Below are 15,201 nucleotides of genomic sequence, written 5' to 3'. Positions count from 1 at the left end.
CTACTTCATTCTTAAATTCCCAAGAAGTTTTCCTTCTGCGAACCTTCTCCAGTATCATCAGTATATGCTAATCAAGAGGACTGCTCACATTAATGTCACATTAAACCAAATAGCTCTATTCGAATACATTTGCTTTCTGGCCACCATGTTATTTCAGTACACGCAGGCACACACATGCACACGCGCGCGCACACACACACACACACACACACACACCCCAAAACTCACTGCCTCCACTTCCTCCCTCCCAACATCATCTGATGACCCCAATCTCTCCTCTCCAATCAAGCTCTTCTCTTCATGATTTTAAAAGGGCTCTTAACATCAATCAATTTAAAAAAATTTTCTGAGATGACAATATAATTCCCCATGTCCTTTTTCCTCCCTCAAACTCTCAAAATGAAAAAAAAAATAACATAGCAACTTAAAATCCAGTATCAAAGTCTCTATTCTCATTTGCCTTGGCTTTCAAGTCATGTTTGCCATGGTTAACCACATCCGGAGGCATTTTCTGATGAGCGTCTTAGATTGTCTGACATTTCATCCATTTTGCTGACTCTTTTCTTACATATGGTGAAATGCTGTCTCTTGGCCCAGTCTTTACCTGTCTCTTCTCTTGTATCTGTATGCACTTTATTGATGATGTCATGCCATGCCAACTTAGAGCTTTCTTCTCTATGTTCAATTTATCTATCCTGCGGCTTATGTATCTGCTGAGTTACCGCAGATGCTTCAAACTTGCAGTGGCTGAGCGTACTTTCTATTCCCAAGTCTATTTTGGTTGATCTGGTAAAATATCAATAACAAGAACACCAAGAATCACATCGTTCCCGTCTTCGCTTTGCTCTCTCCCGCCTCTACAGTCTGTCGTAATTAAATTCAAGATTTGTATAATCTTAGTGCTTCTCAACACTTCCTCTCCTCAAATGACACTCAATTCAGCAGTTCATCATTAGCAGCTGGCACAGTACGTTGCACAACATGGATGTCATCCAATAAATACGGAATAATTATGCAGTAATAAATGCTAAATAAGAACTATGAATTTAGGTACAATTGTAATCGGGTTCCCAATATAATTTTTTTTGTTTTATTTTTTTCCATCTTTATTAACTTGGGTATTTCTTATTTACATTTTGATTGTTATTCCTCTTCCCGGTTTCCAGGCCAACATCCCTCTAACCCCTCCCCCTCCCCTTCTCTAAGGGTCTTCCCCTCCCCATCCTCCCCCATTACTGCCCTCCCCCCAACAATCTCATTCACTGGGGATTCAGTCTTGGCAGAACCAAGGGTTTCCTCTTCCACTGGTGCCCTTACTAGGCTATTCATTGCTACCTATGAGGTTAGAGTCCAGGGTCAGTCCATGTATAGTCTTTGGGTTGTGGCTTAGTCCCTGAAAGCTCTGGTTGGTTGGCATTGTTGTTCATATGGGGTCTCGAGCCCCTTCAAGCTCTTCCAGTCCTTTCTCTGATTCCTTCAACGGGGGTCCCATTCTCAGTTCCATGGTTTGCTGCTGGCATTCGCCTATGTATTTGCTGTATTCTCTCAGGACCAATATAATTTTTATTTATGAATACTTTTAATGGATAAAGGGCAGCAGTATCGAGGGTGGGGCCACAACAAAATGTAGCCTCTCTGCATTGACCACACATTGTGATAATGATTTTATAATAAATTTTTCATGAAGAGCTGTGTGTGATTTTCAGAAAAAGAGCCTATATTATATATATATATATATATATGTATATATATATATATATATATATATATATATATATGTAGCAGAACGATAGTGAGAGAAGCTCAGTAATGTGGTCAAACTCATTCTTCAAACAGAAGAAGTATGGCGCCACCCCTGTAAGAAACCCACGCAATAACTGTCTCATCACCATGTGTCAGCCAATCTAAAAAGGGAACTAAATCCCAGACGTGTGAGAGGGCCTGAGACACAGCTCTCTCTCTCTCTCTGGTACACTGAAGCTGGATGACTAGTTAACCTCGAAGTTTAGCTATCACGCTGTACTTTCTACCGATTGGCCTTAGTTCATTCTTTTTCTTTAGAGATATTTTTGTCGGTAGCAACTCACTGATGTTAACGTGCATAGGTATTTTTTCAGTCAGGTACCTGTAAATTCTGGTGGCATTTGGCAATGTAAGTAAACTGTTATAGTTCAAGACGATTCCGGAGACAAGGGCTGAGTAAATATTAACAAGCCCCTGTGCTTGCTTGGGACTTGAAAGGATTGCATGACATCAACGAGCAAGCTTTTGTCAGTCACAATCTAGGCCAGATTAGTCTTAAAGTCCAAGGAAGAAGCAAAGTTCACCTTAGTGCAGAAGTTTCTGTATGCCTCTCCTGGTTATTGTTTGCAAGCTTAAGGGAAAGAAATGATGAAGGAGAAAGAAAAAACCATCGCTATTGTGAAGGTTATAGACTCTTCCAAGTTGAAACTGGTAAGAATGCTGTCAAATTCTCTCACTATTTGGAGATAAAACTAGATAGATTAAGTGCCAAATGTAAAATTTTTAGAGCTATAGTCATTAAAATAAGGTATGTAGACTTTAACATTAAAGTGTGTAAAATACAATTAACTGTGTGTTTTGAAAAGCTTCTTTACTTTCGAGCACCCTGAGCTACGCTAAGAAATTTTAAAGTTGAGTTTAAAAAAAAAGTCTGCTAAAACTAATGCCTTATTGTGACTTTTATATCAAAAGTGAGGGCTCAGCGAATTGTTTATTTTCTACTCTTACTAACAACACTTTTGTTAACTTAGTGCTGAAAGAATAATGAGGATATGGTGTATGTGATGTGAAACTGTGCGAATATCCAGTTTTGTGTTTTCCTTTTTGTGTGAAAGCTCGCTTGCCGGGGGAACTCCAGCTCCAGCCTCTCTCATTATTTTTATTCATGTATAATGGAACAAAAATAATAGTAACAAAATAACACAGCAGGATTTCGTGGCTCAGTGTTTGTCATTTAAGCCTTAGAGTGAGGTTTTTTAACAAATAAAATACGGTTTCCAGGCAATTGGCAGTGCAGGTCCTAAAACTGAAAAATCTGACTCACTGAATCTAAACGAATCAACACCCACAAGGAAGTAAAATAATCTTTCGAAAGTCTGTGTTTCATGTGTGCCTACGGTCTCCAGTCTATGGTGGCCTGTGGTGCGCCCCTTCAGAGCAGGAGTTTATCTTCTTTTACGTCCAGTTTCTCTGTCAAAGAGTCCCCTGCTCAGTTCTACCAGTTTAGATTCACAGTGAATATCCTCATAGAAAAGCAAGCGGCGAGGATCTAAACAAACACATCTATCAGCTTCCTTTGAATACTCACATTAAATATGTGAACACACACACACACACACACACACACACACACACACACACACACACCCTAATCAGGGCTACTTTTTGCCTTTTGTTACTTCACAGAAAGTTTACTTGCAAATTTAACTTGTAACCTTCTGTAAGTTTTGGCCACGTTGTCTATTTGAAGTGAGATTATCTAGCAGATACACATAATTTTTTTTATAAAAATGTCAGGGTTTCTGGTCCTAACGTTATTTTTAGGAACCTACTGAGTGTATAATGGGGGGGTCCTATCTGTTGCTAAGTGAATATAAATGAAAGGGGTCGAAGCAAATGAGTATAAACAACATTTAAAGTTTTATTTAAAGTTTATTAGTCCTACCATTGTGAAGAGGTGAAGAGAAAAACAAGCCCGGTTACCTCTTGGGAGCCTGTAGTCTAGGGTTTGACCCCTAAGTTAAGCACTGAAGAGGGACTGTCTGATTTTGATACGTATTGGTGGGGTGAGGTTGAGGGAACAGTGGAGAAGCAGAAAGACAAAAATATTTATGAAAGACAAGACTGCTTCTGCACAGTGTAGAGAATTCAGCCCTGTGTCATACAAGCCTGAATCTAGGCTATTATTTCAACTGCTTTTTTAAAAGGTGACTTCTCCTAGTAGCTAGGAGCTCCCAGTATGGGCGAGGCTGCGTGGCCTGTTAGTCCCTAGCATGTGTGTCCAGCTCCCTGGTGCTGCTATTCCTAGTCAATACCACCACTCTTGCCTTTTTTCACATGGATTTTGGAAATCAAGCTTGTGTCTTGGCACTTACAGGGCACTGAGCCCTCTCTCCCTTGCAACCTCTATTACATTTATAGGTGTATTATTTTTATACCATTACCTTATTTCAGAGATGTAATTGCTTTATATTTAGAATAATAATTATACACTATAAGACTGTTTTAATGGTGACTTAAGATGTTATTTCAGTTATATTATACTTGGCATTTAATAAGTTATTGACTATGGTATAATGTATGTTATTATGTTGTGTTGTATTGTCCTCTGAAAAATTCCCTATCTACATAGAAACAATTCATTGTAATTACCACCATCACCCACACTGGAGTGTGAAATACAATATTGAAAACGCAGTATAAGTATACATGATAATAACAAGGCTTTAAAACTTCAGGGGTAGTGGAGAATAAGATTGAATCAGTAAAAGAGAAGCCATAAAGATATTTTGAGTTTGGGTTCTATAAATGAGTTAGGTTCTTGAGATGAGATAGATCTTAAGGGTATTTTAAATATCTTTGGTATGAGAAGGAAAGTGGGAGTTTATTAGAAAGGATGTAGATACACTAGATGACTCTGGGAATGCATCATTTAGGTACAGGGACCTGAAGAGTTTGGACAGTGAGAACAGCGACGAAATTCCAAAGTGGATATCATTATTTTAAAGTGTCATGTCAGGGGTCAGATGGCTGTAGTGCATGAAGAGTAAGAATAAAGTGGGACTTAGGTCATAGTGCTCTGGTTTCCTGATGAGAGGAGATGGATCTCTATGCACGATTTATAGTTGTGCAGACGCTTCCGCAGTCTTTTTGGTTGTAGATTTTATTTTGTTATCTGGACAGCACCATTTGTAAACAAAGGCAAAGCTATTTTTCTTTGGTGCCACTAAAAGTTACATTTTAGCAAAATGGTGTTCTGCTGACTCCAGCCTTATCAAGAGCTCTGGATCTTCTCTCGAGAGTCTTATTGTTGTCTATCTTGTGTTTAGTTCTTTAACCCACTGTGAGTTAATTTTTAAATATATGGAAGATAAGGGCCCGGAATCATTCCCTTTTCTGTAGATATCCATTGAAACCAATGTCCTTCATTTAAAAGATTGCCCTTTGCCACTTGGTGAAAGGGGGTTTCTTGGTAACTTTGTTAAAATTATTAGACTATATTAGAATGTTTCCTTCTGACTTCCTTATTACAATCTGCAGACCTACATAATTGTCCTCATGTCAGAATGGCACCCTTTGTGGTATGGTAGCACTGTAATTACCTTCGAAATCTAGAAGTATTATTTAGCCACTTAGGTATTTTCGAAGTCTGTTTTTGGTTTATTGGGTTAAAATCACATGGTAATTTTAACATGTGGTTTTCAATTTCATCAAACATTCATTCGTCATTTGCTGGCAGTCACATTGGATATGCAATTATTTGGGTAGTGTTATCATCTTGATGAAGTGATCTCTTTATTGAAATATGGAATATTTTCCTTTTTCCCCATCTTCTTTAATTTTGCTTGTACTTTTAGGTTTCAGTCTATACATCTTTCCTTTATGGAACTTAATTTTATTCCCAAATCTTTTTTTGAGGCTATTTTAAATGGAAGTGTTTTCATTTCTTTCTTTTTTTGGTTCTTTTTTTCGGAGCTGGGGACCGAACCCAGGGCCTTGCGCTTGCTAGGCAAGCACTCTACCACTGAGCCAAATCCCCAACCCTCATTTCTTTTTCAAGTTGTTCATCACTTATCTATAGAAATACAATGGATTTTCTTGTGTTGATTTTGTTTTGCAACCGGGCTAGCCAGCTTCATTTGTTAGCTTGAAAAAGAGTGAGATTTTTTGTTTGTTCTGGTTTGTCTGTTGCATTTCTTATGGAACCTCTCTGGGTTTTCTAAATATAGGATCATAATCATGCCATCTGGGAACAGAGAGCATTTGGGGTATTTCTTGATATTTAGTGAGTTCTTCGTTTTTCTTGACGAATTGTTCTGGCTAGACTCTCTGCTGAAATTAGAGAGGTGAAAGCAAACCTCCGTATCTTCGTCCAGAGAGTAAGGGAGAGCGTATTGTTCTTATTTCATTAAAAATTCTTTCATACAAGACTTAGCATGATGGCTCACATCTTTTATCCTAGCACTTGGAAGCCGAGGTAGGTAAATCTCTGTGATTTCAAAGCCAGTCTGCTTTACATAAAGACAGCCAGAGCTACATAGACTCTGTCTCAGGCATCCCTTCTGCCAGCTCTCCTTACTACCTCCTTATCTCCCTTCCCACCCATCTTCCTGTTTCCTCTATCTCAGAAAAGGAGAAGCAAGCAACAATGAGAATCAAAAGACATAAACTAAAACAAAACCCAAAAACAGAACCAGCCACACAGAACACACAACCAACACACAAACAACTTCAGCACCATCAAAAACAAAACAAAGCAACAACAACAACAACACACAAAAACCCACCACCTCCACCACCACCACCACCACCAAAAAACACCACTAAACAATAAAACCATGGAATTTGTTTTGTGTTGGCCAATTACTCCTGGTTCTAAGGCCTATTTTGGAGTATAGTTTATATATCCAGTGACACTCCATTGGAGAAATTTGACATTTCCTTCCCCGGTTATCAATTCCAAGTAGAACTTTGTGGCCATGACCTTCTCTGTGGAGGGATTTGTGTGGTTTAAATCTCTGCAGGTCATGGGCATGCTATCACAGGCTCTGAGCTCACATGTGTTTCAGTTCCTTTGTGTCTATAAGGTGCTGCTTCTTTGAAGTCATCCACTACCTCTGGATCTTAAGTCTTCCTGCCTCTTCTTCATAGATAACTAAACTTTGAAGGTTGGAGTTTATTAATGACAATCCATTTAGGATTTAGTGCTCCAATGTCTCTTGCTCTCTTACTCTTAACATTCATTGACTAGTTGTGGATCTCTGTGATAAAACCATATACTGCAATATGAAACTTCTCTGATGAAAGCTAAGGGATGATCTGCTTTATGGCATAGCATTACATCATAGAGAATCATTTATTGCTATGTTCCTTTAGCAGAAAAATAGTAGCAAGTCTTCCTCAGGTAATTGATTACATTAGCAGTGTCAAGTATGGGTTCCAGCTCATGGAGTGGGCCTTAAAATAAAACAAAAAGTGGCTGGTTGCTCCCATATCATTTGGCCACCATAGAAACTTCCTCTCTAATTATATATTTTGCTTATTTGATGTTTATTTTAACTTCTTTCTCTCCTAAATCAGTCTTATAGAACTATGTTAGTATTGTTAATTTATTTCCCCCAAGTGACCTGGGCTTTGTGAACTGACTTGTCAGTTCTTTGCTGTGTTATTTGATTATTTTTTTCTCCTCACCTCTTGAAAATATTAGTTAATCTAATTGCAACCTTAATGTATTTTCTTCAGATTATTCTTTAAGCCTGAGGTTTTAAGACATTTCTCTATATGCTGCAAATTAGTTTATGTGAGTTTTTGCTATTTTTTCATTTGTTGTTAAATTTCAGCGTGATTTTATCTTTACTCTTGAGTTGCCAACAACGTTAACAGTTTTTCAAATCAAATGTTGTATGAATTTTGACGTTTTCTTTTGGATGAATACATAGTTGATGTTTGAATATTTCAAAGATATTTGAGAAAATCATATGTTCTCTGCTTTTGCAAGTAATTTAAGCATATCTATGAGGTCACTTTTGTTCAAATCTCTCATAACAATCCTCATTATTTGGTCTGCTTGGCTTTTTCAACAATGAAAAGGAATGTATTAGATCTTCTGCTCTGACGTAGACTACTCACTTCTGTAGATTTCTTCACATACTTGATGTGATTTCATTAGAAACATGCATGCTTATCATTAGTCTTTTTTTAAAATTACACTTTTTATATGCAGTTATTTTATTACTCATGTTTTGCTAAAATAGTTGACCAAATAGTTGCCAGCAGCAACAGAAGGACTGTGGGGTTTATTTTAGTTCCCAGTTTGGAGGCACAATTCATCCAAGAGGGGGAGTCACAGCACTAGCAGCTTAAGGTAGTTGCCATCCTTAGTGGCCGCTCTGTTGCATGCCGCCCTGTTAGGAGTCTGGCCTAACGAATGGTACCATCCATATTCACAAAGGGGCTTCCAACGTCAATTAACATAATCTCCAAAAATGCTTTACACAGAAAGGTCCAGAGGTTCATCTCCTAGCGATTCTCCATCATGTAAAGTTGGCCATCAATATTAACCATCAAAATCACTAGTGACATTTCTCAATTTAGAGCCCATTTTCTCTGATATTAATATAGCTATGTCAGTTGCCTTATGGTTATAGCCTGCTGGCATATATAACTTCAACTTTTTTCCATTCAACATGTGTGTGTTTTTTACTAGCTATCTTTTGTGAGCTACTTGTTATATCTAGTGTCAGTTTTTAAAACCAGTTTTAATACATTTTAGAAGCAGTGAGTGACACATACTGATTATTATTAGTAGCATTTATGATGGTTACCCTCTGTCGCCAACTTGAACATGTTAGGAATTAACTAAAACCAGGAGCTACGTTAACCTGGGAGGAATTTTTTCCTTACCTAAATCATTTTAAGAGGGAAGGCCCACTTTTAATCGGGATATTTTGTTTTGTTTTGTTTTGTTTTGTCTTTTTCCAGAGCTGAGGACTGAACCCAGGGCCTTGCGCTTGCTAGGCAAGCGCTCTACCACTGAGCTAAATCCCCAACCCCGATGTTTTGGGATAGAAGATACAGCTTTAATTCTGGTAGAACCCTATTTTAAGAATATGCTAGAAAGAAGCTCTTGCTCTTTGCCTGTTTGTTCCCACTCTCACTACCAAGTACATTCTTTTACTGAATTAGAGCCTACTTCTTTAGAATTCTGGCATATATGGAAGACTAGATGAGACATCCAGCCTCATGGACTAAACAAGTACAGCAAACACTGAATTCAGAGACGTTGTAGACAGTCATTGTGGATTACCTAGATCACAGCCTGAATTACATACATACATACATACGTACATACATACATACATACATACATACACACACAAACACATACATGTATATGTGTATGTATGTATTTGCTCTATATGTTCTGTTCCTCTAGAGAGCTCTGATACAATATATTTTTATTTTTCAGTCATTTTAGTTTATTTAGGTTCTATTTTATTTTTTTTTATTAACTTGAGTATTTCTTATATACATTTCGAGTGTTATTCCCTTTCCCGGTATCCGGGCAAACATCCCCCTCCCCCCTCCCCTTCCTTATGGGTGTTCCCCTCCCGACCCTCCCCCCATTGCCGCCCTCCCCCCACCAGTCTAGTTCACTGGGGGTTCAGTCTTAGCAGGACCCAGGGCTTCTCCTTCCACTGGTGCTCTTACTAGGATATTCATTGCTACCTATGAGGTCAGAGTCCAGGGTCAGTCCATGTATAGTCTTTAGGTAGTGGCTTAGTCCCTGGAAGCTCTGGTTGCTTAGCATTGTTGTACATATGGGGTCTCAAGCCCCTTCAAGATCTTCCAATTCTTTCTCTGATTCCTTCAACGGGGGTCCTATTCTCAGTTCAGTGGTTTGCTGCTGGCATTCGCCTCTGTATTTGCTGTATTCTGGCTGTGTCTCTCAGGAGCGATCTACATCCGGCTCCTGTCGGTCTGCACCTCTTTGCTTCATCCATCTTGTCTAATTGGGTGGCTGTATATGTATGGGCCACATGTGGGGCAGGTTCTGAATGGGTATTCCTTCAGTCTCTGTTTTAATCTTTGCCTCTCTCTTCCCTGCCAAGGGTATTCTTGTTCCCCTTTTAAAGAAGGAGTGAAGCATTCACATTTTGATCATCCGTCTTGAGTTTCGTTTGTTCTAGGGATCTAGGGTAATTCAAGCATTTGGGCTAATAGCCACTTATCAATGAGTGCATACCATGTATGTCTTTCTGTGATTGGGTTAGCTCACTCAGGATGATGTTTTCCAGTTCCAACCATTTGCCTACGAATTTCATAAAGTCATTGTTTTTGATAGCTGAGTAATATTCCATTGTGTAGATGTACCACATTTTCTGTATCCATTCCTCTGTTGAAGGGCATCTGGGTTCTTTCCAGCTTCTGGCTATTATAAATAAGGCTGCGATGAACATAGTGGAGCACGTGTCTTTTCTATATGTTGGGGCATCTTTTGGGTATATGCCCAAGAGAGGTATAGCTGGATCCTCAGGCAGTTCAATGTCCAATTTTCTGAGGAACCTCCAGACTGATTTCCAGAATGGTTGTACCAGTCTGCAATCCCACCAACAATGGAGGAGTGTTCCTCTTTCTCCGCATCCTCGCCAGCATCTGCTGTCACCTGAATTTTTGATCTTAGCCATTCTCACTGGTGTGAGGTGAAATCTCAGGGTTGTTTTGATTTGCATTTCCCTTATGACTAAAGATGTTGAACATTTCTTTAGGTGTTTCTCAGCCATTTGGCATTCCTCAGCTGTGAATTCTTTGTTTAGCTCTGAACCCCATTTTTTAATAGGGTTATTTGTTTCCCTGCGGTCTAACTTCTTGAGTTCTTTGTATATTTTGGATATAAGGCCTCTATCTGTTGTAGGATTGATAAAGATCTTTTCCCAATCTGTTGGTTGCCGTTTTGTCCTAACCACAGTGTCCTTTGCCTTACAGAAGCTTTGCAGTTTTATGAGATCCCATTTGTCGATTCTTGATCTTAGAGCGTAAGCCATTGGTGTTTTGTTTAGGAAATTTTTTCCAGTGCCCATGTGTTCCAGATGCTTCCCTAGTTTTTCTTCTATTAGTTTGAGTATGTCTGGTTTGATGTGGAGGTCCTTGATCCACTTGGACTTAAGCTTTGTACAGGGTGATAAGCATGGATCGATCTGCATTCTTCTACATGTTGACCTCCAGTTGAACCAGCACCATTTGCTGAAAATGCTATCTTTTTTCCATTGGATGGTTTTGGCTCCTTTGTCAAAAATCAAGTGACCATAGGTGTGTGGGTTCATTTCTGGGTCTTCAATTCTATTCCATTGGTCTATCTGTCTGTCTCTGTACCAATACCATGCAGTTTTTATCACTATTGCTCTGTAATACTGCTTGAGTTCAGGGATAGTGATTCCCCCTGAAGTCCTTTTATTGTTGAGGATAGCTTTAGCTATCCTGGGTTTTTTGTTATTCCAGATGAATTTGCAAATTGTTCTGTCTAACTCTTTGAAGAATTGGATTGGTATTTTGATGGGGATTGCATTGAATCTGTAGATTGCTTTTGGTAAAATGGCCATTTTTACTATATTAATCCTGCCAATCCATGAGCATGGGAGATCTTTCCATCTTCTGAGGTCTTCTTCAATTTCCTTCTTCAGTGTCTTGAAGTTCTTATTGTACAGATCTTTTACTTGCTTTGTTAAAGTCACACCGAGGTACTTTATATTATTTGGGTCTATTATGAAGGGTGTCGTTTCCCTAATTTCTTTCTCGGCTTGTTTCTCTTTTGTATAGAGGAAGGCAACTGATTTATTTGAGTTAATTTTATACCCAGCCACTTTGCTGAAGTTGTCTATCAGCTTTAGTAGTTCTCTGGTGGAACTTTTGGGATCACTTAAATATACTATCATATCATCTGCAAATAGTGATATTTTGACTTCTTCTTTTCCGATCTGTATCCCCTTGACCTCCTTTTGTTGTCTGATTGCTCTGGCTAGAACTTCAAGAACTATATTGAATAAATAGGGAGAGAGTGGGCAGCCTTGTCTAGTCCCTGATTTTAGTGGGATTGCTTCAAGTTTCTCTCCATTTAGTTTAATGTTAGCAACTGGTTTGCTGTATATGGCTTTTACTATGTTCAGGTATGGGCCTTGAATTCCTATTCTTTCCAGGACTTTTATCATGAAGGGGTGTTGAATTTTGTCAAATGCTTTCTCAGCGTCTAATGAAATGATCATGTGGTTCTGTTCTTTCAGTTTGTTTATATAATGGATCACGTTGATGGTTTTCCGTATATTAAACCATCCCTGCATGCCTGGGATGAAGCCTACTTGATCATGGTGGATGATTGTTTTGATGTGCTCTTGGATTCAGTTTGCCAGAATTTTGTTGAGTATTTTTGCGTCGATATTCATAAGGGAAATTGGTCTGAAGTTCTCTTTCTTTGTTGTGTCTTTGTGTGGTTTAGGTATAAGAGTAATTGTGGCTTCGTAGAAGGTATTCGGTAGTGATCCATCTGTTTCAATTTTGTGGAATAGTTTGGATAATATTGGTATGAGGTCTTCTATGAAGGTTTGATAGAATTCTACACTAAACCCGTCTGGACCTGGGCTCTTTTTGGTTGGGAGACCTTTAATGACTGCTTCTATTTCCTTAGGAGTTATGGGGTTGTTTAACTGGTTTATCTGTTCCTGATTTAACTTCGGTACCTGGTATCTGTCTAGGAAATTGTCCATTTCCTGAAGATTTTCAAGTTTTGTTGAATATAGGTTTTTATAGTAAGATGTGATGATTTTTTGAATTTCCTCTGGATCTGTTGTTATGTCTCCCTTTTCATTTATGATTTTGTTAATTTGGACGCACTCTCTGTGTCCTCTCGTTAGTCTGGCTAAGGGTTTATCTATCTTGTTGATTTTCTCAAAGAACCAACTTTTGGTTCTGTTGATTCTTTCTATGGTCCTTTTTGTTTCTACTTGGTTGATTTCAGCTCTGAGTTTGATTATTTCCTGCCTTCTACTCCTCCTGGGTGTATTTGCTTCTTTTTGTTCTAGAGCTTTTAGGTGTGCTGTCAAGCTGCTGACATATGCTCTTTCCTGTTTCTTTCTGCAGGCACTCAGCGCTATGAGTTTTCCTCTTAGCACAGCTTTCATTGTGTCCCATAAGTTTGGGTATGTTGTACCTTCACTTTCATTAAATTCTAAAAAGTTTTTAATTTCTTTCTTTATTTCTTCCTTGACCAGGTTATCATTGAGTAGAGCATTGTTCAATTTCCAAGTATATGTGGGCATTCTTCCTTGATTGTTATTGAAGACCAGTTTTAGGCTGTGGTGATCCGATAGCAAGCATGGGATTATTTCTATCTTTCTGTACCTGTTGAGGCCCGTTTTTTGACCAATTATATGGTCAATTTTGGAGAAAGTACCATGAGGAGCTGAGAAGAAGGTATATCCTTTTGCTTTAGGATAGAATGTTCTATAAATATCCGTTAAGTCCATTTGACTCATGACTTCTCTTAGTCTGTCTACATCTCTGTTTAATTTCTGTTTCCATGATCAGTCCATTGATGAGAGTGGGGTGTTGAAATCTCCCACTATTATTGTGTGAGGTGCAATGTGTGTTTTGAGCTTTAGTAAGGTTTCTTTTACATATGTAGGTGCCCTTGTATTTGGGGCATAGATATTTAGGATTGAGAGTTCATCTTGATGGATTTTTCCTTTGATGAATATGAAGTGTCCTTCCTTATCTTTTTTGATGACTTTTAGTTGAAAATTGATTTTATTTGATATTAGAATGGCTACTCCAGCTTGCTTCTTCTGACCATTTGCTTGGAAAATTGTTTTCCAGCCTTTCACTCTGAGGTAATGTCTGTCTTTGTCTCTGAGGTGTGTTTCCTGTAGGCAGCAGAATGCAGGGTCCTCGTTGTGTATCCAGTTTGTTAATCTATGTCTTTTTATTGGGAAGTTGAGGCCATTGATGTTGAGAGATATTAAGGAATAGTGATTATTGCTTCCCGTTATATTCATATTTGGATGTGAGGTTATGTTTGTGTGCTTTCATTCTCTTTGTTTTGTTGCCAAGACGATTATTTTCTTGCTTCTTCTAGGGTATAGCTTGCCTCCTTATGTTGGGCTTTACCATTTATTATCCTTTGTAGTGCTGGATTTGTAGAAAGATATTGTGTAAATTTGGTTTTGTCATGGAATATCTTGGTTTCTCCATCTATGTTAATTGAGAGTTTTGCAGGATACAGTAACCTGGGCTGGCATTTGTGTTCTCTTAGGGTCTGTATGACATCAGTCCAGGATCTTCTGGCCTTCATAGTTTCTGGTGAGAAGTCTGGTGTGATTCTGATAGGTCTGCCTTTATATGTTACTTGACCTTTTTCCCTTACTGCTTTTAATATTCTTTCTTTATTTTTTGCGTTTGGTGTTTTGACTATTATGTGACAGGATGTGTTTCTTTTCTGGTCCAATCTATTTGGAGTTCTGTAGGCTTCTTGTATGCCTATGGGTATCTCTTTTTTTAGGTTAGGGAAGTTTTCTTCTATGATTTTGTTGAAGATATTTACTGGTCCTTTGAGCTGGGAGTCTTCACTCTCTTCTATACCTATTATCCTTAGGTTTGATCTTCTCATTGAGTCCTGGATTTCCTGTATGTTTTGGACCAGTAGCTTTTTCCGCTTTACATTATCTTTGACAGTTGAGTCAATGATTTCTATGGAATCTTCTGCTCCTGAGATTCTCTCTTCCATCTCTTGTATTCTGTTGGTGAAGCTTTTATCTACAGCTCCTTGTCTCTTCTTTTGGTTTTCTATATCCAGGGTTGTTTCCATGTGTTCTTTCGTGATTGCTTCTATTTCCATTTTTAATTCCTTCAACTGTTTGATTGTGTTTTCCTTGAATTCTTTCAGGGATTTTTGCGATTCCTCTCTGTAGGCTTCTACTTGTTTATTAATGTTTTCCTGTGTTTCCCTAAGGGAGTTCTTCACGTCTTTCTTGAAGTCCTCCAGCATCATGATCAAATGTGATTTTGAAACTAGATCTTGCTTTTCTGGTGTGTTTGGATATTCCATGTTTGTTTTGGTGGGAGAATTGGGCTCCGATGATGCCATGTAGTCTTGGTTTCTGTTGCTTGGGTTCCTGCGCTTGCCTCTCGCCATCAGATTATCTCTAGTGTTACTTTGTTCTGCTCTTTCTGACAGTGGCTAGACTGTCCTATAAGCCTGTGTGTCAGTAGTGCTGTAGACCTGTTTTCCTCTCTTTCAGTCAGTTATGGGGACAGAGTGTTCTGTTTTAGGGAGTGTAGTTTTTCCTCTCTACAGGTCTTCAGCTGTTCCTGTGGGCCTGTGTCTTGAGTTCACCAGGCAGCTTTCTTGCAGCAGAAAAGTTGGTCTTACCTGTGGTCCCGAGGCTCAAGTTCGCTCGTGGGGTGCTGCCC

General features: G+C 38.7%; 1 protein-coding gene across 2 annotated transcripts in view; it reads left to right on the top strand.

The window, feature by feature from the left end:
* The window catches only part of Tfec (transcription factor EC), a 73,890-nt gene that overhangs the window by 38,607 nt on the left and 20,082 nt on the right, over nt 1–15,201 (top strand). Inside the window, exon 1 of one of the 2 annotated variants that reach the window (XM_087656192.1) lies at nt 1,921–2,454. Within the exon in view, the coding sequence (XP_087512318.1) occupies nt 2,389–2,454 (66 nt within the window). The 5' untranslated portion in view covers nt 1,921–2,388. 2 annotated transcript variants of the gene reach the window in all.

The sequence above is a fragment of the Rattus norvegicus genome, chromosome 4 (assembly GCF_021556685.1).
Source record: "Rattus norvegicus strain SHRSP/BbbUtx chromosome 4, alternate assembly SHRSP_T2T, whole genome shotgun sequence".
NCBI lineage: Eukaryota > Metazoa > Chordata > Mammalia > Rodentia > Muridae > Rattus > Rattus norvegicus.
The sequence above is the reverse complement of the archived record's forward strand: the minus strand, read 5'-3'. Positions and strand labels throughout refer to the sequence as shown.